The 25,315-nt window shown below is 36.9% G+C and overlaps 1 protein-coding gene across 2 annotated transcripts in view; it reads right to left on the reverse strand.

Moving 5' to 3' along the window:
• The window catches only part of LOC134543208 (protein CutA homolog), a 30,640-nt gene extending 5,557 nt beyond the window's left edge, over positions 1-25,083 (reverse strand). Inside the window, exons 1-3 of one of the 2 annotated variants that reach the window (XM_063388121.1) lie at positions 24,899-25,083; positions 15,389-15,537; positions 13,737-13,796 (exon numbers count right to left, since the gene is read on the reverse strand). In XM_063388121.1, the coding sequence (XP_063244191.1) occupies positions 13,737-13,796; positions 15,389-15,513 (185 nt within the window). In that variant the 5' untranslated portion in view covers positions 15,514-15,537; positions 24,899-25,083. Of the gene's footprint in view, positions 1-13,736; positions 13,797-15,388; positions 15,538-19,527; positions 19,561-24,898 lie in introns of those variants that run through there. The other variant, XM_063388113.1, reaches the window with a different exon arrangement.
• Positions 25,084-25,315: the final 232 nt, after the last annotated feature.

Consider the following 25,315-nt stretch of genomic DNA (forward strand, 5'->3'; position numbering starts at 1 on the left):
ACGTCCAAGTTTTAAAATTACATTTTAAAAAATAACACCATAATACAGAGCTTTGCATAACGTAAATTAATTTTACTGTTTCCCATGCGAAGCGACCACATGAAATGCATTTCCGAAATGGTGTGTACATTTCCCAGTGTTAATCAAAATGGGCTTGGAATGCACCATGACCTCTGCAATACCGGTTAGGCATTCCTACCAGTTTTATTGACCAAGAAAAACTGGCATAACACCTGAGTAAATAATTTCTTAATCTTTGATTTAAAATTTCTCAATGCATTAATACAGATACAAAAAAGTGACCACATGGTGTGTGACTGAAAATATTATACACTAACCGTGCTTTATGACAGGAGTCTACAGACAGAACACACTAGCTCTGCTCCTATTACATCCCCCTCCTCGTGAGTACACCACTTGCACACCTCATAAAAAATAAAGACTAAAATGAATTTTGAAAAATTAACTTTCAAAAACAAATTGTTAGAACTAAGATAACCAGGAAAGAAATTAAACCAAAGAAACCATCTTAAAAGCCTTCAATTTCACTTTTATTTAACCAATACCATGTAAGTATGATGGCAAAGATAATAATTATGGAAAGACTGGAGGTTCATTCCATTTCAGTTCATCCAGGATTGTAACCCATGTTTTTTGATTTTAATAAAAATTGGTTCAATTGTTAGGTGACAAAAGGCCACTTAAAATCCAAAATTTTAGATTTTTATCTCAAATACTTCCTGAGAATCGAAGGTTCCTTTGTGACCATTTTTGGCCTAAAACAGGTTGTAATGAAAGCATAAATGGGTCAGTATCTGTGTTTCCTTGCTTTGTATTTCACTGTAATACCAATATTTCAGAATAAGAACACTTTTCCTTATGTAAAATTCTCTAGAGAAATCAAATTTTGCCACCAAATTGCTATATCTAGAATGGTTTGTAAGTTATTACAGAATTATTAACATGACTGATGTTTCATGTATCATCTGCATTCTTTATTACAAAATAGACTGTATCTCAAAAGGCAGACCTCACAAAAAAATGAGCTTGGTACTATGTGAAAGAGGAGGAAATTTTCTATAAGATACATTAAAAAAAATAGTGGCTTTCTGCTGGAGTGTTCAAAACAAAATGAAAATGACTTGGTGATGTACATGGGGCCCCTAACAAAAGGCAGCCAGAAGATGGAAGCAAAGATGATTGAATATAAGGGTTGTGTATGTCCCATATTTTCCGCCTATTACACAAGGATTTTGTGCAAATTTCAAAGCCTCTAATTACTTTCCCTGTGTTATCTCCCTGTGTTATCTGCAGAGCCATGTCATGTGACTGTACATATGTCATTTCTGCATGGAGTCTGCCTGCTAGCTATAAGAGAGGGGTTCTTTGATACTTGCTCTGTTCCCCTTGGCATTGGTTTTTTTTTCTGCTTCCTCAGAGGCAGTTGAGATATAGGCCTAATATCTGGGCTGTCACAGAAAATGCAGTATAGTGGCCCATGAACAGAGGGGCAGAGGGGAGGAAAGCAATAAAGATAACCGGGGGGGGGGGGGGTTGCCTCAGAGATAGGGCGTGTGTGTCTGCCACCATGCAGATTACACTGTGTAGGCCAGTCTTACTGCGCTGCCTGTGTATAATGTTAGTAGAAAGTCTTAGTTCATTATAAGTTTTATGAGAACTACATGGCTACCAGTACTACTAAACTAGAATTCTGTTCTGTTGGGAATGATATGCATGAAGAATGCCATAAAGAGTGTTATATTAAAACAAAGGGAATCAAAAGATTGGAATCACTTTCCAAAGATATTCAAACTCTTCTTGTGCAGAGAATAGGTATTTCTAAACATAATCTTCACACCATATGTTTTCATCAAGAATTGTTTTATATTAAGAAGTATGAAATGTTTCAGACATCATGTTGTGATCCTATGAAAGTGCATAGTGTTCCAGTTAAGCGTTCTTTTCGCACAATCTCTTTACAGTGCTACAGAAAAGCAGCAGACAAGGGACTTAATTTAATTCCTGATAAAAAATTATGCTCCTCATGTAGGAATAGGTTGTATAATATTCAAGAAGTAGGTGCACAGGTATCTTCAGAATCATCTGAAAGTGACGTTGCAGAGGGTTTAGAGATTCAAGCATCAAAAGAAGAAACCCGTAGCTTACGTGACAAAACTTTGGAATATTTGCAACAGTCACCAATAAAACTGCATGCTCTACCACAACATGCAAAAGAAAAATATGGGAAACGTAAAGTAGAAGAGGTATCATCAGCTGTAGCAGACAAAATATCTAAAGTATTAGATGTACAGCTTCCAGACACATCAACTAGTGAAAGTACAGAATTACAGAGGCATGAAGTGGAACAAAAGGCTGCCGATTTGGACCGTTTGGTAACTTTAATAAAGCAAAAGCTGCCCACAATGAATAGACAAAGAAAATTACAAATTCTTACCCTTATCCCTCAATCATGGTCCAGACAGAAGGCAGCACAAGAATTCGGTGTTTCTGAGTACATGGTCAGACAAGCAAGAAAACTTACACTGGAAAAAGGAATCTGCCAATTAGGTCATCCCACAGGTGGGAAGAAGTTACCTGAAGAAACTGTGCAGGTCATTCAAGATTTCTATCAAGATGATTAGTTTTCCAGGGAAATGCCAGGAATGAAAGATAAAGTTAGTATATCCAAAAATGTTTACAAACAGAAAATACTTTTGCTATGCAACTTGCATGAGCTGTATTGTTCTTTTAAGGCAAAATATCCATCTCTCAAGGTAGGGTTTTCAAAGTTTTGTACGTTGCGTCCTAAATGGTGGAAGTTCTGGAACCTATTCCGTCTGTGTGTGCACTATCCACCAAAATGTTGAATTACTTCTTCACTGTCTTGGTGTAGGTGAAAAGTATAGTTCACTTATTTTGTATCTTGTGACATTTTAAATCCTGCCTGTATGCTAAGACAATGTGAACAATGTCCTCCAGATACTCTAAAACAGCATCTATATCATACTTTAGACTGTGATCCAGATGATGTGATTGAATATCAACAGTGGGTCAGTACAGACCGAACACAATTACAAAGACTTTATGGAAATTTTAGTACAAAAAATGGAACTCCTCATACCCCATTCCTATACCACAAAGAAACAATCGGACTACCTCAAGCAGCTGAAAGAGAAAATAAGTGAAAGAGAAGTTATAGCTTTATTAGATTTCAGTGAAAGTTTTTCCTTCGTTATCCAAAATGAAGCACAAGGATACCATTGGACCAATAGTCAATGGACAGTTCATCCAGTAGTCATTTACTACAAAAATTAAGATAATGCTAATTTGAAAACAAGCAGTCATTGTTTTTTGTCAAATGATTTGGACATGATGTTTCCATGGTGTATAAAACACAGTCAGAAAGAAATAGTCACATATGTTAAAAGACACCTGCCTCAAGTAAAACACATACATTATTTCAGTGATGGTTGTGCTGCTCAGTACAAGAACTGCAAGAATATCCTCAATTTGTGCCACCACACACAATATTTTCAGCTCACAGCTTCTTGGTCATTCTTTGCCACAAGTCATGGCAAATCATCTTGCGATGGAATTGGGGGAACTGTTAAGCGACTGACATCAAAAGCTAGTCTTCAACTACCATTCCAAGACCAAATTACATCAGTGTCTAAGATGTTTACCTACTGCAATGAACATATAACAGGTACAGTGAACTCTTGATATCTCGGACTTCGATATCCCGGACATCGGATAACTCGGACATCTGCAAAAGTGGGGTGCGCATCATATGTGGTTATTTGCTGGCACGAGGTGCGAGAGACTTGGCAACAGTGCGTGGTGGGCGGATTTGGAGACGTGGTAACGGTGCGCGCCGAGGTGGCTATTGTTATTAGTCACGAGCCCGTCACACCGGCAGTAACAGCGGCAGTTATTGATGCATTTGAGAACTAATGGGTAGTTGGAAAAAATAAATCGACACGTAGCAGTATCTTTTTTGTTTATGTTCAGTTAATTCTTAGCACATTATAATGGCGCCTAAACGAAAATGTGTATCTTTAATTATAGCGCAAAAGTTAAAATTGATTGAAAGGCTAGAGTCTGGCGCGTCTGTGGCTAGTTTGTGCGTAGAATTTGGCATTGCTAAACAAACTGTTTCAGTTATAAATTTACATTACATACGCTCATAAAAACCTTTATCGGTATGTATTTTTTATCGGTACATATTTTGTATTATTATCTCCCACGTTTATTACCGCCGCCCCCTCCATTCCGTAAGAGACATTGAGAAACAAACAGCTGACCTCGCCTCTCTCCGTCTCTCTCTTTCATCTCCTCCCCTAGACCGTTCTGTAAACAACACGGGTCTCCGCAGAAGGCAATCAATGGATTCATTATTCAGCATATAGCCCAGGCTTATCTTATCACCACGTCCCTTACGTTTTTTGTATTTAAGATGCGCAATGTAATACCACATCCAACCGTAGCCCTGATATAACTTTCTGTGTTGTCACTTCCTGCCCCGCGTGCCATTTGTACTAACAGTACAGTCTGTCCCGTTAGTTAAAACATATGGCTGTCTTATCTCCCTTTATTTCCCTTCGGTATCTCGGACAAACGGTAACTGGGACCACCTCTCACCCCTTTTAGTCCGAGATATCGAGAGTTCACTGTATTATCTTTCATTACATTAACAAGAATGATGTGGATGACGTTCGTTCGACTCTACAATAACGGTATACTATGGCAAAGACAATCCCAGGCACAAGAAGGTTTCACAATGCTTCACCAATATCCCAGTATGAAATAGGAATGAAGAAAACAAGTCAGGATAATGCATATTCCTTAGTTTTCAATTTCGCTACAGCAGCTAGCAAAGACCCTGGTGGTACAATATCAAAACTGTATACTGGTTGCTGTGTGTCTTGTGTGTATGACAAAAAATGGTTCGTTGGTGTTGTAAACAACATTGATAGGTCAGAAGAAGATGCTCAAGTAACCTTCATGCACCCTGCCGGTCCAAGTGCTTCCTTTTACTGGCCTTCACCTCGAGACAATGTGTGCTGGGTTCCTTTTGCACACATACTCAGCATCTTGCAGGCACCATCAACAAGCAGCTCTGGCAGAACTTATAGTTTTTTGAAAGAAGACTTGTGCAAGTGTGATATAGAATGGCAGCTTTATCAGAAAAGCAATACAGTTTGCTAATTGCAAAAATTGGAGGATTGTGTCTGTAGATTCTAATTCATTGGCAATAGATTTCTGTAAGTAGGGAATTTTTTGTGTGTACATATAGCATTAGTAAGTGATTATCGAGTACATTACATGTTGCCAGCAGAAAGCCACTATTTTTTTTAATGTATCTTATAGGAAATTACCTTCTCTTTCATATAGTACCAAGCTCATTTTTTTGTGAGGTCTGCCTTTTGAGATACAGTCTATTTTGTAATAAAGAATGCAGATGATACATGAAACATCAGTCATGTTAATAATTCTGTTATAACTTACAAACCATTCTAGATATAGCAATTTGGTGGCCTAATTTGAATTCTATAGAGAATTTTACATAAGGAAAAGTGTTCTTATTCTGAAATATTGGTATTACAGTGAAATACAAAGCAAGGAAACACAGATACTGACCAATTTATACTGTCATTACAACCTGTTTTAGGCCAAAAATGGTCACTACAAAACCTTCGATTTCTCAGGAAGTATTTGAGACAAAAATCTGAAATTTTGGTTTTTAAGTGGCCTTATGTCACCAAACAAATGAACCAATTTTTATCAAAATTAAAAAACAATTGTTACATTTTCAATTTTTGTTGGATGAACTGACATGGAATGACCCTGGATTAAGATCCTAATGTGAATGAGGGATCAACAATACAGTAGCCATTGCCATGGAGATGAAGGAAGCGTCAATAATGCAATGAGCAGTTGCCATTGAGATCTGAAAAATGTGATAAAAATCCACAAAAATATTAATTAAAAAATAAACCATGACAAATTTCGGAAAAATCTGTTCGAGGTGCAAATGGGCACAGTCTGGGGAATACACATACCACATTTCACAGCTCTAGTCCTTGCTGTCTGTGCACTACACAAACTACCAGCGGTGGATTTAGAGGGAAAGCACGGGGGCATGTTGGCCACCCCCCTCAGAATGATAAAATATGCACTGATGACTTCTGTAGTAATAAACAGTTATTATACTAGATCCAGACTACCGGTGCCCCCCAAAAGTCAAACCTGGGTCCGCCCCTGTAAACTACAAACTCCTTTATTAATATGGATATGTAGGTTCTGAATAAAAAAAACTTTATGTGAAAGGATGGATATTTCAGTGAGCATGGCGGTAAAGTTACCAGGAACATTTGGTAATACTTCTACTTTGGTTAGCTCTTTGTTGAGTGTCAAAACTTAAATTTCTTTTCTTTTTTTTTTTTAATCTCATTCTAATGATATTGAAATAATTTTTTTACCTCAAATTTCTAAAATATCTTGAGCTTTAAACGGCTGGTTTGAAGAAAATACAAACAAATGTTAGAAATACACTTGGACAAAGCTTTTTATTTTTGTTCTAAAGTTACTTAGTTTTAAACCAAAATTATATCAAAGCACATTTCTTTAAAAACTTTTTAACTGCTATATTCTTACAACACTGATTAGCCAAGATACCCACACCTAGTAAATTATATGACTAAACACACTGCAACATACATACTGGACAATTCACAAAAAATATGCGAAGGAATAAAATGAATCATTTTATCTGGCTTGCTTCTTGCAAGTATTATACAGAATATTTTTTATGTCAAGTTCCTACGTAGTATAGTTATGATTGTGAAACTATTATCTACTCTAATTCTTAACAAGAATATAATATAATAAAATATACTTCCTTACATGCATCTCACTGTTCTATTCAAATTCTAACCCGCTTCCAGATGAGCTAGAAACTAGGCATTTTGCAGTCTTGTAGATCTCCATCCTTAACAAAAAAAATTGTATTTTTGATTTCTCATCCTCAGAAAAATATTCCAGATTCGCAATGCACCTACAAAGTCGAAGTCAACTTTTCTTCAGCGTTACAATGCGTCTACACGGTAAGACCAATGAAAACATTGGTGACACAATCATATTGGATTTGATAGGATCTACAATTTCAGTCCAATGATTTTTTGTCAAATCTCAGTTTATTTTACCTCAAACAGAGATAAATTGTTTATACTAAGCCAAATTTTGTACTATTTTTTACAACTTTTTTTTATTATTTTCCACACTTGACAAACAGCTGAAGTCTTCAAACTTGGTAGGCCAAGCCATATTAAAGTGGGCTACAATTATGGTACTTTTGACGTTTAGTCATAATTTCATCGGTTCCACCTTATATTGAGTTATAACTTTGATTTAGTGTACATTTCTCACATATTCGTTTATGGCTTTCCATACTTATGAATCATCAAATTTAGCATGTTTATGAAGGATATATGTGTCAATATAATTGCCAAATTTTCTGGTCCTCGCTGTCCATTAATCAAGTCAAAAAATTATTTATTCATCTATATACGTATTTATAAAACCCCATGTGGGAGTTTAAGGGATAAGTCCTTTCAAGAGGATGTTTAGAACCATATTTATGAAGGATATATGGACCAAACCAGTGTTACGTGTGTGAATTTTGGAGGAAATTTTTTGTGTTTGATCTTAACTTTTTACATTTAAGATTGTTGCTTTCTTGTTTAAAACATGATTTAGCGACACTTTAGACATTTGTTAATAAAACTTTATGCTTGGAACAGATTAAATAAATTTCTAAGTATTTTTTAAAGGATTTTACTTTTTTGTTACGTGTGTGACTCAGAGATTTTGAAATATCTTACACACTTATGAAAGTTACATTTTGACTGTGAATCTTATTGCATAAAATAAAAATAAAAATTATAGTGATGTAGTCCACTATATGGACTAATATATGTGACGAACATCTGTTACGTATGTGACCAGTCACTCAGCAAAATTTCATTCCCTTATTAAACCAAATACTCATAGATGAATCATACATTCATTTAGAAGGTTTATGAAATGTTTTAACATTTGATAGTAAACATATGCAGGCTGTCTCATACTTATTTATCTGGAACAGTTCCTAGAACAATTTATTTATTAAAAATACTAAACATATATACGTACAGGGTGTATCAAAATTCATGTTACAACGCTTGAGGGTAGAAAGCTCTTATTATTTGCAACCATTTTTGCCAATAAACATGTTGCCAGAAACGCGTAGTTAAGCCCCTGTAGCCCCAGAAAGAGTCAGCGTAGGCAACCCGTTGTAGAGTGTTATGTTGTGGATGTGCGGGCGTTCGAGTAGAGAAATAACAGTTTTAATCATGGCACAGATTTTAATTTCACTCTGAAATCAATCACAGCTTCGGCTTTGTTTCACAACATTGAAATTGTTGCATACGTTTTAACAACGTGACAGCCTAAAGCAAGGCTCAAAAACACGCCAACCTTGAGCGACACAGAGGTGGCAATGGCGAATCATGTTTTCACGGATACGCTGGAGCATGTGTGGAGTCGACCTTATGATTTCGAACGCTTCAATGATTCGCTGTGTAAGCTCTTCTACCGTTTCTACTGGCGTAGCGTAGATAAGCCCTTTTACGTAACCCCACAGAAAGAAATCTAACGGGGTTAGGTCCGGTGACCTTGGCGGCCATACGACAGGGCCCGCTCGTCCAATCCATCGGTTTGGAAATGTTTGGTTTAAATACTCTCGCACTTGCAGGGAAAAATGAGGTGGTGCCCCGTCATGTTGTTACCACATCACATGTCGGACATGCAATGGAACCTCTTCAAGAATACCTGGTAGTTCGTTCTGAAGGAAGTGGAGGTATCCGGCGCCGGTAAGTCGTGGCGGAAGAAAAAAAGGCCTGATGAGTACGCCATCAACAATACCGGCCCACACATTAACCGAAAAACGTTCCTGGCGAGCTGTAACACACGTTCCATGCGGATTGACATCATTCCAAACATGACTGTTGTGCGAATTGAGAATAGCGTCATCACTGAATAAAACCGCTAACTCGAGGTTCCTCAATACTCTTCGAATGTACCAACGAGAAAAGGTCATGCGAAGAGGATAGTCCGCCGGACCCATTTATTGCACTTTTTGAAGGTGGTACGGGTACAAGAGTTGCTCATGAAGAACTCGCCAAACAGCCATTTTGTCAGCGTCCATATCGGAACCTTCTGCCCTTGTGCTTGTATCCGGACTCTCCTCAAATCTCTGAAGTACATCTTCAAAATTGAGAGTACGAACCCTGCGTGGAGCACCAGCATTTGGTCTTGTGACGGCACATGTACCAGTATCACGCATTCGCTGCGTAAGTCTTGCAAACATGGTGTGAGCTGGAATCCTACGACCCGGATATCGTTCTTCGTACAGATGACGGGTGGCTCGTCCATTTTGTCTAGCTTCCCCGTAAACAAGCAGCATGTCCGTGTACTCACTAAACGTGTACTTCATTTAGCTCCACTAAAACGTCGCCCTTTTCAGAACCACAGCGAAAGAAATGACACCACGAGTTTGCTTGTACGACAAAACAGTCAACGACAGACCACCAGTGATATCAAAACACACTGCGACACTGCGATGTCACGCTGCGCAGTGCTATGGCACGGCACGAACGGAAGAAAAGAGGTGAGGGCGCCACCAACGGAAGTAAAAAGGGGCGGGGGTCAGCATTTGACATCGTACAGTCCTCTCGAGCACTGCCCGGCGTCGTAAACACGTAATTCACCACAGCATCATCTGTCTCGCACAAAGCCCAACGGGTTGCCTACGCTGACTCTTTCTGGGGCTGTAGGGGCTTAACTACGCATTTACGGCAACATGTTTATTGGCAAAAATGGTTGCAAATAATAAGAGCTTTCTACCCTCAAGTGTTGTAACATGAATTTTGATACACCCTGTATACTACTTCACAAACAGCATACATACAAATAACCTATCATAAGCATTTCACAATATTAATACATATGGTACAGTACTTCAAAAATCAATGAATTTAAATTGTCCTCTTGAGCCAGTTACTACTGGTGGAGCCAGACTCTTCTTCACATTGGCCATTTTATAAAACAAAATGTCTGGTTTCGAAGGCCACTTCCAGTAGTTTCCTGAAGGAATCATTACACTAACTTGAATCTCAGAATGAGAGATGTTGAGCACTTTGCCTGGGAAAAAAATTGTTATCGTAAATTACTTTACACCAATCTCCTTTATTTAAGCTTAACATTTCATCATTCACATCATGAATGTCATTATTTACAACAAAACTAGGATGGAGTTTGAATGGAAAAAGGAGACTTTACCATCAACATCACTTTTAACAACACGAATCTTCTGGATACCGTTAACTGCACCGACTGCTGACCATGGTGTGACGGTTTTGATTAAACTGTCTATCTCACTTTGGCTAATATGAAGCACTGTTGTTGAAGGCATAAGTTGAGAAGCAGCGCTGGCAAATTCTGAAGAACTCTGTATTACAAAATTTTCAGCTTTACTCATGGATTTTTGCCTTACTAGCGATTTAGCTCTTCCTCTGACTCCATCCACAACTCCTTTGCCATGGCTAGTACCAAAATATTTCCATGTAAAGTTTTTGGCAAACTTATGTGTTAAATCTGTTAGTAATTTTACCATAAATTTATTTTTAAACTCAGATGATGGCCCATCACTAAATATAATCTCTTCAAATTCATTAATTGTGTTTGGAGTTGCAAAAATTAAGTTGTACAACTCATTTATGAAGCAATACACAGTATCTTTTCCTTTATCTTTGGTGTCAGAGCAGATCAGGAAAGTTTTTGTACATTTGTTTCCCTCAAATAAAGCAGCAGTGAACAGCTGCACACTTTCACGCGACCATAAAGCAGACTGAATCTCATTTTGGTACTCACACGAATATGCCGCAAAATCAACTTGTAGAACTCTACAAGTTTTCTTATCATTTTCAAACGCTTCACTTTGTATGCGCTTGATTTTGACATGTTCTCGAAACCTAGGCAGAACTTCCAAAATTTCCTCTATTAGTTCACCTGCACAACCCACTTTCACTGCCTTTACCTACTATGTGGCCATTATCATTTTTTTCCCAATATCTCCATGAAACCTGGACTGATTTATCAATGTCTTCAAACATAATTGATAGCTTCTTACCATCACAACAATCATTACATAATCCATTCCAACATGGAGCCGTTAAAGTGTCAGAGTTGCAAATTATTTTATCCCAAAAGGAACCATCATATTCAATTTTTAACCCTTTAAGTTGTAGCCTGAAGTTTTCATGATGCTTGCATTTGCACTGGTCAGCTGGAGTGTCCTTCAAAAGCAATACATTTTTTGGCCTTAGTGAACAAAATGTTGAAAATGATATCGTCTCGTCTTCATGTTCCTTTCTGAAAATAGCATATGCTTCCCTAAGATACATAGTTAAATACAATTTTCTGAAACGTCTTTCTTGCCATTTTCCCAAATTACAATTTCATATTTCATTCCCGGCATAGTATACACAATTTCAGGTCTTGTGAAGAAATCAGTCACTTCTTTCTTCACTAAAGAATTAGTATGAGCAGGTGTAAGAGTACATTCCATTTTAGTTTGTAACTTTAAACCCAAACGGTTGGCAAGTCCAGACATAACTGCTACTTTTTTTGATGGAGAATGTGGTAATGTTCGGAAACATCTCACAGCTTTCCCTAATGACTGGGGAGTTTTGAAAAGCTTACTTTTGAGTAGAGGTGTTTCACAGTTGCCACGGCTACTATTCTCTGAACTTACGGCCAATATATTTTTACGTTGTCTTTCTCTGCTCAAACGTTTTCTTTCTGCAGCTGCAGCCCGGTAACGCTTCTTCTCAGCTGATGACATGCTTGCAATTCTTAATTTTCTTATGGTTTCCACTCTTTTACTCTCACTTGCTTTGTAGGTTATGTCATCTTTCCTCCTTTTTCTGAACTTTCTGATTCTTTCTGCACTAGTCATAGGCACTTTATGTGATTCTTCTGATACTTCAGGATTTATATTAACAACAGTTACAACTTCTATATAAAATTATAACAATGTCACAGTTTTGAGCCTAAAGATACACTCTCTTCCCCACTCATAACACAATAAATAAAAAACAATTGGTTGTTTCCCTCCAAAATGAATAACTGTGTGCTTAAGGAAGCAACCATTAAATTTCTTATAATTATAATTTAATGTTAACAAATTGTGAATGACTGGTTGAGAACGTAATTAGAACCACCTGTAATTTAAATAATAGTAGTATTATTGTTAAGGCTATTAATTATAAATGTGTAAAAATTGTATAATTATACTGTTTTATTTTTTTAATACTCTGCATCTCAACTGCCAACTTGACATTTAAAAGTACATCAAAGTGTTATGAAAATAAAATAACATAAAATAAATTGTTCTCGTGTCACACACGTAACAATATTTGTTACGTGTGTGACAGTTTAATTTATATCATAAAAAAAAAGGTTTCCCTTATAATAACTGTATTTTTAGATTATCATCTTTATGTGTAACTAGCTATAAATATAGGATTAAAAATTGTTTTTTCATATATTTCTATTGTTATAGATATTTTTATACTTTTTTGTTACGTGTGTGACACAGTATTTACACTAACTTTGGTTTCTACTTCACAATTATCATTTTTTCAGTACACAAATTTTGCAAACCATATTATCATGATCAAGTATAGGATAATATTTGTGACTCACAAGTGAAAAATTCATATTTAATTGTATTAAGCCAATGTTTGAAGGATTTTAAAGTCAGGAAATGTGGAAGACAATGTTACACACATATGAAATCACTCTTTAATTTGGTAGAAACACAACTATACTCATGGTTTTCTCAAAATGCATTGCTAATGCTAAAAAGTATCAGACTTTAGCTACAATTTGACTATAGAATGATTAAAATTAGATACTTTTTCATTCTTACGTACTGAGGACCACTTTTTCTGGAATCGCCCATATGTGTCTAAATAATTGCCAAATTTTCTGGTCCTGGCTGTCCATTAATCAAGTCAAAAAATTATTTATTCATCTATATACTTATTAATATATAAATATGTGGGAGTTTAAGGGATAAATCCTTTCAAGAGGATGTTTAAAAGCAAGTGCCCAACATTAAATGAAGCCCCCAATGGAGACTGTAGCCCTCTGTGATTGTAAGTTTAGGGGTGAAGTACTTCTGATGAGATGTTTAGAGGCGAAGCACCCGAGAAGGGCTACTATGGAAGTTTGTGGGGGATGCCTCATATTGTATACCCGTGGTAGCCAAGCTTCCAAGGAGTGCGGGATTGGGAGTGAAGCCTCAAACGAGCGAAGCGAATTACACACATAGGCTGGGATTATAATGGAATATGTAACAAGTAAAAATACTTAATGTATTCATAAAATTCAATCTCAAATAATAGCCACACCAAACAGCTCAGAGTCTAAAAGTTAAATATGCAACGGGCTGCGGTAAATGTTTCTGCATGATGATAAACACCAGCCAAGGCAACTACATTGCCTGATAGTCCAATTTTATTTGCACCATTAACCTCATGACTAGTGAAAAAAGTGGCTTTTCCTTGGTCCAGTTACCTTAAACATTTCTGTGAAACCCTCAACAAAAAATGCAATTTATACATACTTACACGGAGGTGATTTTTGGCACAATGTTTACACATGCTGCCAGTTTTCCTTCCACGATGCCACTAGGAAAAAAAACAAGTAAATTATTAATAAGGTGATCCAGGCAAAATTTTACTAAAGTGATAAAAAATTAGCAGTTTATCCTTTTTTTTTTCCTCTTACACTCGAGCCTAACTACTAATTTATACTGTTTAACTACAAGCATACAGATCACTAAGTGTTAAAATTTGGCATGTACATTTATTTAAAATCAAAAAACTATAGTACACAATGGTCAACACACTACATGATAAATAACATCATGTAAGGTAACATTCATTCTTGTAATTTTGCATCCATGCATCTCATGGTCATGTTGTTACTGTTATGCTGTGTTCCGTGCTCTTGCTTGCTTCTGGGTTAATAGCTAGTAAGGTTAACTTGTTTGTGTTAACAAATTGTCGGCAGATGTGCTTCGCTATATATGCCTATTGCCCACAAGGATCCGTTTACCTATACAAACATCAAATGATTTCTTCATTGCCTCTTGTTACGATGTTTTAGCTAATTGGTTTTTTTATCTGGCTTCCAAGTTATCAAGCCGATATCTGTTTTAAGTGCCTCTAAAGTCTTCCATCACCCAACCAACACCAAACAAAGATGTTTCAAGTTCTTCGATTTCAAAATTATCTTATCTCTAAATAACAAAATTCAAGTTTTCTAGATGCCACAATTTAAAAATATGCCGCTTTCACCATTGTGACATGTACCAATCTGCACCCCCTCGTGACCTTAAACATACTGGGAACTGATTCACCCTGTGCTTAACTTGACATCACAATTGGGGTCATAAGGACATAATGGGGTGAAACGATATAAATGTAACAGCAGCAGCAGCAGAATGGATTTGTTGACAGGAATGGGAGTAACCTGAAAAAACCCATGACCATACTATGAGCCTCCACATTTCTCACTTGTTAAAAATTTGGTTTTGCCTTGACGACAAGCAAGTAATCACAGAGGTTCCACCATTTGTGTGAAAACCTGCTTGGTTGTATAAAACACCAGACATACATGCACACTTTCAGCTTGTCTGGATAGTGGCATCTCTATATTTTGCGGGGTCCTGGTCTATTATTTTTACAGGGCCCTCATATTTTTTAGAGGGGCCTTACTGCGGTGGCCAAGGGAGGAGGGCTAAACCTACCTAGGGAAATTTAAAAACTAAAATCTTTAAAACAACATTTTTAAGCCAATCTGGAACTTAACTTTTGACCATGGTTTTCTAATTTATCTTAAGAAATTTTTATAACTTTTACCAAGAAATTATACTCCAGTTGATTTTACAATTTCAAACGATCAAATTTAAATGAAATTACATCATTATGAGCCAATACAAATTTTTAAAGTTTTTCTAAAATTAAATCATGAAAAACTCAATTGAAATCATAAAGGTATTGACCAACACTTGAAATTACATGATAAATAACATCTTAATTCCTACTTTCCCCATTAATGTCTATATTTCTCACAGAAAACTGGGCAAAAAAGGAAAATAAAAATGAAAGGCGCTGGCACGGCTTGCCCGGCCCTGGAGCCACCCTGACTCCGACTGTCCTAACACACTCGCAGCACAGGCCTGGCGACCTGGCATTATACTGCCAGCTGTACTTACTGTGCAAGTTTCTTGGCCACGTCTTCACTAGGAGCAGTGACGTACGCTATTGAGTGAGTTCCAGGGGTGTAGTTGCTCGCCATAGTAGAAGCAGCTCGCCTCACAAGCGACAACAACGATGGCATAAACAGCAATGCACCAACAGCAACCTAGTGCAAAATAGTTTACGTTGTTATGTGCACAGTTTCACACTACACATAATTTTCAAATCTATAAAACAATACTTTAATACATATTGAATGTGGAACAAGTTAGAAAAACATATGAAAAAGGCTAACCTTCTGTAGGTAATGGAGTCGTTAATAAATTATTTTATTACTTTGTTAGCTTTTAAAGATGATAGTTATAAAACTGATGGTCAAATAAATTTGATACTGTAGTTTGGCTTAAACCTGTTAGTTTCAGATGGGTTTGATTACACATTATATAAAGTAGATGAATAATCACTTGAAAATATGTCTCACTATTAAAGCTGAAATATGAAGTTTGATTACTACAACCAAATACTGTAGAGGGAGAATACAGGACAGCTCTATACTAATAGCACAGCCGCGCGGGCGAAGAGCGTCAGCGCTGCTACCTAGCGGCTCGGCGTGATAACAGCACCCACGGCCATGCATTCCTAGCCTAAAATGTATTAAATTCAACTCGTCATTGCACCTAGACTAATCAACAGATTCTTTTGAAAAAAATTGTGTTGACCCTCGTATTCTTTGCGGCCATGCAGATGTAAATTTATTTGCTGAAAAGTTAGTTGCTTTCGATGTAAAAAATAGTTAACAATGAACAGCATATTTTCAAGGAAAATTGAAGTAAAAATTTTCAAAGCATTCTATTGCTAATCATCGTTCATTTAGGGAATTATCTAATGAATTAATTAAATTATCCAAATTTTTTAGCCACTAAATACTTTTGATTTGCTATCGTTCAACAGCCTATTGGTTAAAAGTTTGTTTTATGAATATGTGCAATATAATGAGTACAGTTGTTCATATAGTGTATAATACGTATATAATAATTATATGTACAGTTAACAGATATTTGAGCACGATATTATGAAATTAAATAACATGGACATTTAAATAATATTAAAAATTAAAGGGAGATGAAAAAATACATAATTTCTGTATGACATAAATATGTAGAAGTACATAGCGTTTGACACAATGTAAATAAACAATATAATCCTTAAATGAGAACTTACAATTGCACCATCTTAAGCTACCATAAATATTAAAAATGTATTAATACCGCGTTACTTTAAAATAATAATATTTAAATAAATGCATTATTACAATGGTACCAGAGCTAGAACAAGTTTTACAAGATTCACTTCCATTGTAAATGAAAAAGGCAAATAATATACAAGAGATGAATATGCTTGTAAAATTTTATCCAGCTGTACCTAAATAGGTAGCAAGAAGTTTATTTTCCCCGATCATACCTTATAACCACTGCTATGCTAGATATTCCATACAATTTACATGTGCATGACTTTTTTTTTCTTTTTTGTTTGCTTTACTCCGGGTTCTCCCACATTCATCGTTTACACCTTTTATAAAACAATTGATTATGACGTTAAAATATTTGTTAACAAAAAATTTGAAGCATTCGTCACACATTTCGATTTCAGTGGGTTTCTCAATCAATCTAATCATTTTTAATTTGACATTCCTGCAAAAAATATTCAAAATATTTACAAAACATTCACTAAAAATCGCACATATTCTTGTCGACAACAACTGAATAGGCTTTTTAGGGTACAAAAATTTTGCATAATCATACTGTTTCATAGCTATATGAATGTCCTCTAGAGAGTAAGAATTTTCGTTCGATGAAATTTTGTTCTGGCATTCAGCATGTGGCAATTTACTAAAGGCCCAACCAACCAACAACCATATACAGCACAAATTCCTCCAGACATTTATGTAACTGACGCAGTACTAAAAGGCCTGCGCTATATGTTTTTCAAGAAACAAACATACAAAATATGTCACATTGCGTGTGGCACTTAATCAAAATATTGTACTTCCTTTTTTTTCTGTTCTTTCAGTAGAAATTGCCCTCTCTCTATTTGTGCGCTGCACTGATGCGGGAAATGGGAAACATTACAACTCACGATAGTATGTTTTTCTAAGAGAAATATTTTGACTTGGGGAAAATGTTTACGTTCTGTAAGGCAATAGAATTAAAAAATATATATTTAATAATAATTCCTTTCATTTCTGACGGTTACTCTTTGTACTTCAGCGAATTTAGTTTCAGAGGTTTTCGTATGGCGCGGCCGTGGCCGTCATCACGCCGAGCCGCGAGAGCGCAGCACCGTCGGTTTCTCGCGAAAACGAGCGAGCTGTCCTGTATTAACCCTCTACAGTATTTGCTACAACACAGTAAAGTTATAGAATATTTTAAGTGATTTAAACATAATTATTTTATGATGATAATTAACTCATGCACATTAAATAATGTGATCCCAGAATTACACACACATATACATTTTCACAAAGCATTCTCCATATATAACAATACCACAACTAATAATTTCAAAGTTGAATGAGAATTTGTGGTATATTTTTAACTTTTATTTTATTTGGTTTTAACTAAACAGTCTCTCAATAGAAAATAAGTAGTGTGTAACAACAAAAACTTGACACTGATGTTTTTAACAAGCAGCAATACTCCAAGGGGCAGTGTCTCGACCACCACAATTTTCAGCCAGAAACTTAAGATGTTTGGCTGTCCTGTAGTTTCTTTGTTAGTGTGTTGTGTTATTTTTGTCATCATTTTAAATGGCTGATTATGGAATTTAGTTTTTTTTTATAGTAATCATAAGGCTTTGTGAACAGGCCAACCACTTTCACTTGGACGAGAATTGCTATCTCAACGTTGTTCAAGTCAGCAGTATCACGGAAAGTAACTTGGATAGAATCCAAGACTTATGACTACAGCTGTCATGAATAGTCAATCAGCATTAATGACAAGAAAGATATTTTATGTAGTATGTATCGATGTTGAAATAAAACTGTGAAAAACGTAGTAATCCTGCCTAAAATGAACTTAATTCAATAACTATTACAAAGGCCAGGAAAGTCATTAGTTACAAAAAATACACAAGAGAGTGAATGATGCAAACAAGTTAACACAGCTATGCTGATCTGTAGTTGTTTGATACAAAAGGTCTACAAACAAGTTATTGCTCTAATAATGCAAGGGCGTTAAGGGCAACCCTGTTCGCACAGCAAACCTCTTCGCCCCTACACATTGTACGTCGCTAACATGCCTCTATTATATTGTAATCAGTACTCCTATCCTACTTACAATACTGTGTACCAAATTCCGCACACTTGAAAATACCTGTGTTAGCCTTTTTCATTGGCAAGAAAAATTTTAAAAACAAAATCATGAAACATAGCTACCACACGAAAAATGCAACGTTTGCACGAATAGAAACATTCAACCTTTTGGCTGCTATCAGCAAACATGTGTAAAAAAATATAATTTTTTAATTTATAATCATATAGGTACCTACTAGCTGAACAGTGCTGAAATGTTTCCAAGGGCTCTAAAAATATACATGTTTATGTATATATGTGTAAAATATATTTATTTCTATGTAAAATATATGTATTTTATTGCCCTATCATTACTATGAAATTAAATTGCAGAGTATTAAGGGTAATTCAATTCCATATCAAATCAACACAGGGTATAAACCTGACTGCCTCAGAATTTGATGAAATTTGGTATGAAGGTTGTCCTCATAGAGATTAAGAAAAATACCAAATTTTTTTATTTTTATACATCTCAAACGGTTTCAAAATTATGGCTATGTAAAGTTTCCCAAAATCTGCCAAATAAAATGTAACAGACATGTTTTGAGATCACCATAGCTTTTCTCCTAATTGAGCTGGAAAGATGGGAGTGGTGTCATTTTACTCTGTTTTAAATGATCTTTCTTTTTATGTACAACACAACATACTTGAAATGTTTTTGAGAAATCGAATTGAAAATTTGGATTTTGATTTTCTCAAAAAGTGCATTTTTGAACATACTGACATCATCCGGGCCTGCGGCCCTTTTTAAGTCCGATATGCCACCGCCCAAACACCACCCACCCTCCATTCAAACCTCCTGCTTACCCGTGCGTACGTGTGCATGCGTGTGTGTTCGCCCGGCAAGAGGGCGCTGTCGAGCCAGTGCGCCGCACCCCTAAAAACATAAGTATATATAATTGTGTTGTTTGTTTTTATATTCCGTAAGTGCAACGTGACAGCAGATCGGCCGGGAGAGTTTTATGTACTTTTATTTTAAAATAATGTATTAAAATATCATAGCGTTTCCGGACATTCCCAAGGAAACCTGAAGCCAGACAATGATTAAATTTAAATCTTAATAATTATAATTTGTACAATCTTTTCTCTTTATTCATAAATTGTCACATGATTTTTAATGCATTCTTGTCATGTTAATTTGGTTTCCCTTGGCACGAATTCGCAAATATCTTTTAACTGCAATTGTTTCGGCGGGAGGACGCCATGTTAGTCGAGCGAGCCATGATCTCAGCCCAGTCTTCCGCCATCAACGACCGAGAGCAGACGCATCAGCACTCCGGGGACCTCACCGCTTGTTTTCTCTGCCAAGTAATTCTGTTAACTTTAATTTCGTCTCAATCACTTTCTTTTAGTCCTCGGAGCTACTCTCGGTCGGGGGACTGCTTCATTAATTAGTTTACGGCCAGTCTCTGTCTTTTTCCTCGTACTACGTAATTTAATATGTGACCACGTGGTGGTTCATCACCCCTAAACCGATTTGTGCCGCGGGCGTTTTGTACAGTTTCAACCGTGTACGTGTGTGAGCTGAATTAGCGGAATAAATCAGGCGTGCGAATTTAACGTATTATTCTTTTATTTTCCATCTGTGTGACCATGTGGAGTGTGACGGTGTGTGGGACGCCTGAGAGCCCACTGCGTAGGTAAAAGCGTGCCCGACGCTGAGAGCGGGCAGGAATTAGTGCTAGATGTTTTCAAGGGGGAATATCACGTCTCACATGGGCGACGTCACACCCTGAGTTAGGAGTCTCACCGGGTCCACGTGCCGTACCACGTGGTGGCGCCCACTAACCTTCCACGTTAAAGCCGACCGATCGACCCCCCGCTTACAAGTGTCGCCCCAACGAGTGGCCCAACAACAATACATTAAAAAAATTCCTATAAATAGTTTATACTTTTGGTGATTATCGAAATTTCAAAGTGGGAAGCTAATGGGTTCATAGTGAAATAATAATTTTAAAAAAGAATGTTTTATAAGTTTTTGTTTTAGTTTAATACTATGTACCCTAACTTTACTTAATTTATTTACGATGGTGATTATTACCATAATGAATTATGTACTTAGAAGGGTTGCCTCTAAGTCATCAATTTAGTTATTTACAAAATAATATTTTTTTTAGTTAAGTTTGAAATAGTTTTTATAACTTAGATTATAATGCATTTTATTTTAAAATGTAAGGAGACACTCATAAATAACAATTCGCAGAGTCTGTTTTAGATGATTCTTTAAGTTGTGACATGAAAGGTGACTAATAGTGGATAGGTCTGAAGATTGTTTCATGAGCTGACAAGAGCCTCACAGTCAAGTTGAGACAGGCTCACTCTCATTTCTCTATCTATCTGTGTTATATTGTTTAGCCTGCATCTGCAGGATGTCAGTACATAATGTAGGTGTTTAAAAGTGAACCATCTTTTGTGCTCAAATAAGTTTTTTAAGTTCTATTAATTCCTTAAAAGAATTTTTATATTTAGTGAGTTTTTACAAGAACATTATTTTGTAAGTAGGTAATACATGATAAAACATTTATTGAAGCTCTTTTAAAAACACAATGAAAATACAATAAGCTAGGCCTATATGATGATAGTGAGATGGTCTTTTTCTAAAGTTTAAAAAATTGTTTAAAACAGACAATGGAAAGCAAAAACAAATTTATTAAATTAAAATGTTTTAGCCCGCTAAACAAAACTAATCACACAGTTAGGGATAAAAAGAGACAGAAATGTAGCATCTTGGATGTTACGTTTAGATCGTGAAATAGGTACCTAAAGAAGCCAAAATTTGTGATTTTTGTAGGAAAGAAATTGGAAAGTTAAAGGTAAGACCATACTAATCAACTTGGTCCCTCTGGCCTGTCTTGTTCTCCAATTGAAACTAGTGAGGAATAAAGTTCTCAGCCATGACCCATCCTTTTCTTTAGATCTAAAAATTGTAATTGAACAGTCTTCTATACTGATAGCTTTCCATCAAATCGGCTATAGATTTGAGAGCCCTCAGTCCAAACCACCGTGTGTGAAAGCAGTGTCTTGCCAATCCAAACAATCAGTACAGCAGTCCACCAGCTGAGAATCTAAGCAGACACCTTTATTTATACTCTGTGTCTGTATTTGCATTGCTTTTTTTTACCCCTTTTTCTACCTAAAAGTGCAACTTCAACTGAAACATCCAAAGTTTCTTCCATATTCTACAATGAAACTATACATTCAACAGTAACAGTAACCACAAGATGATCGTGTTTGTAGAGGGCCTCAATTTAATCCACACTGTCAGTCCGGGCTGAGCATTCAGAACTGGGAGTTGGACTGATAGTGTGTGGGGGCCTCAAGAGTTTGTTTATGCTGCAAAAACCAAGATGGCTGTCAAAAAGGTAACGAGTGTGAGTAGTTAGTGAACACTTCGGTTCACTCTCTCTTTCGCCTTCCCTCCATGTTTGGACAGCCAGAGTCAAGCCTGGGTGAGAAGGAGCAAGGATGTGCTCTCAGCGAATTGGGTCATTGCTTAAGCAAAAAACAAATATAGCATTTGTAAATAAAAATTTGTTATTCCTTGGCTATTCACCTTGTTCAGTTTCATTTATTACAATCATAACATTTATGATACAATGATCAGAACATTCATTTTGCAATACCAATTATCTATTGTGACCAGTTACGGGCAGTATTGGAGCTGTAGAAATGTGGCACAATGGGAGGGAACAGGGAGAAGGGGGAAGTCATGTGGATGGGAGTAAAGGTGGTGATGCACCAGGCGATCACGGGACACAGAGGAAGATGCAACTGCTCGCTGTGTACAGGCCGCCAGGACACCAGATACAGAAGTGGACATGTTGAAGGAAGACAGCTGGGTGGTAGTAGCAGATGTTCCAAACCTTCCAGGAATACAGTGGGAGTATGGTATGTAGGCCTACCTATAGGTCTATCAGGACAGCGGAGAGCAACAAAACCGGCAAATGCAGCACTTGAGCAGGTGGTCCTGGGGAATACAAGGATGGGCGGGGAGGGGAAAAATTATTGGATGTAATCCTAACTAAACAAGGCCCAGTCCAAGGTGGTGGAAGGCGTGAGCAATCACAATGTACCAATGGTGAAAATCTGCATGGATCGGAAGTCCACAAAAGACAGGTGTAGAATAATATGGCAGTACAAGATGGCAGAGCATACAAGGGTGAAAAAGTATTTAGAGGATAGATTTGCAATGGTGTTATCTTAATAGCAATAATGAGCATTGAAAAAGGGGGGGGGGGGGGGCGAGGAGGGAGGGTTACTTGAGGCACATGTATCTAGGAAGAAGATAACTGTGGGAGGAGATCCATCATTATAGTCAGGGGCGTAGCCAGGGGGGGGTTTTAGGGGTTCAAACCCCCCCCTTAGCACCAAATCTTTAATTAATTTCTTATTCATCACTCAAACAAAGTTCATATTAAAATTAATAAAATTTTTACCATTACAATTTTTAAATTTAAGTACCGAAAACTGCTAGAATAGCACTATTTTACACCTTTAAATCCAAATTTTCCCGGGGGAGGACCCCCGGACCCCCCGCTTTAATACGGGGGGGGGGGGGGGGGAGGACATGCTTCTTAACACCCCCCATACACAAATCCTGGCTACGCCACTGATTATAGTAGATCCTAAACTAAAGAGGATGGGGAAAACATTATTTGTGATGGATAGAAAAAGGAGTTAAGAGTTAGCAAAGGAAAGAATAAAAAAATTATGAAAAAAATTTACAAGAGAAATTCAGTTGGCAAAAGAAAAAACGTCTTGGGAGAAACAATGAAGCTAGGAATTGGAAGATGTATGGGTTCATCAGAAAAATAAATGGCATTGTGGTAGAGATGCTAGTGCTGAGGGGGCAGGATGGAGATGTTGCGGTGAGGAATGAGGAGAAAGCAGGTATGTTGGCAAAACAGTTCTTGTCAGTATTTTAAGGACAGAAGTGGGAAGGGTTAGGGGAATTGCAAGGTGCAGAGTGATATAGGAAACGATTGAGGATAGATGAGGAGGAACTTAGGACGATGGTTAAAGGAAAATACTGGAAATACTGTAATAAAAAATGGCATGATAAAATTTTGGTGTGAGGCCACTGGAAGGAAATGGTCATTATAACACTGCATAAGCTGGGTGAGGACAAGAGGATCCAGAAAACCACAGACCTCTCCTCAATGATAAGAAAGATATTGGAGTAAATAATGAATAGGCAATGAGGTAGGAGTAATGAACAGGCGAGAGTGGCTGGATGAGAGGCAGCATTAGTTTAGGAGGGGCTACTCGAGTGAAGTGTTGGAGTCTTTGGTGCAAGTGGTCGATATGGGAAAGCAGACAGATGTCTCTTTCGTTGACTTCAAAGAGACGTTTGATAAGGTATCACACGAAAAGTTGTTGGTGGGAGGGGTGGTGAGTGAATTGGGGACTTCCTCATGAACAGGAAACAGGTGGTGTGAATATAGGATGAGCTGAGGGAAGTGTGTCTTCAGAGGTGCCGCAGGGCAGTGTACCGAGTCAACTTCTCTTTAAGAGGATCTACCATTGGAGGGGAGAAGAGATAGAGGAGACTAAAGGAAACAAATACCTGGATTGAGAGAGCAATTGGGGAAAGTAGTGAAGAAGGGCTTGTAGGCAGACTTGCACCACCAGTGTGTGTTGAATTCGGGAGTACCTTGCTCCAGTGTGGGATCCAAACACAGCAGTGTCTGTAACAGTCAGAAGGCTAACAAAGAGGCTTGGTTCAATGGCAGGAAAAGCTGGGTCACAGAGCGTAGATAGGGAAGCCTAGAAGAAAGAGGAAAAACTCCAGAGAAGTTTTTAAAAAGATAAAAACAAAGTAGGGTATAAAACCCAGCTGGTTATGAGAATGATAGGGGTTTGGAATAGTTTGGGTATGTTTCTTTTTTAAAGGTATTTAGTACAGTCCGCGAGGATAACTGGAAAATGGGGTGAATACTTGCCACCGGGCTTGTGCCCTTCAGTAGAATAATTCATGTTTTAATTCATGATACATTTCGCACAGAACCTAAAATCCACCAACTCATACCCTCCATTACTAGTTACTGTTTTCCTAATTCCCATTAAAATTTAAACATTAGTCCGTACTTGGAACTGCATTTATATTCAATTATAACTATGCAAACTGCTCGAATTACCAACAAAATAAATATCAATAGAAACAATGCAGTTATCTAACCTCAAAAAAATCGTTAACTATGCTGTCTTTCGTAGAGTTCGTGGATTTGGTGTTAAAAAACTAATATAAAACAATTTTATAAAAAAAATTGTTTTAAATCTATTTAGTAAGCACCCATAAAACAGAAACCGTCAATAGACTCATGCCCAGAGCCCAACGGACCGATTCCGATGGGAAGCCTAAGATCCAATAGGGATGTTGGAAAAATATCGATATATCGAAATACCGATATTTTTCATACGATATATTAATATATATCGTCGATATTTTATCAAAGATATATATCAATATCGATATTTTTCTGCGATATTTCCATTCGATATTTTCATAAATAATGAATACAGCCAATAAAATGTCGTTAACTGCATCTACCGTTCGGAAGTTTTTCAAGAAAATAGACTCTAAAAGTGTATCATG

Source organism: Bacillus rossius, chromosome 1 (assembly GCF_032445375.1).
Source record: "Bacillus rossius redtenbacheri isolate Brsri chromosome 1, Brsri_v3, whole genome shotgun sequence".
NCBI lineage: Eukaryota > Metazoa > Arthropoda > Insecta > Phasmatodea > Bacillidae > Bacillus > Bacillus rossius.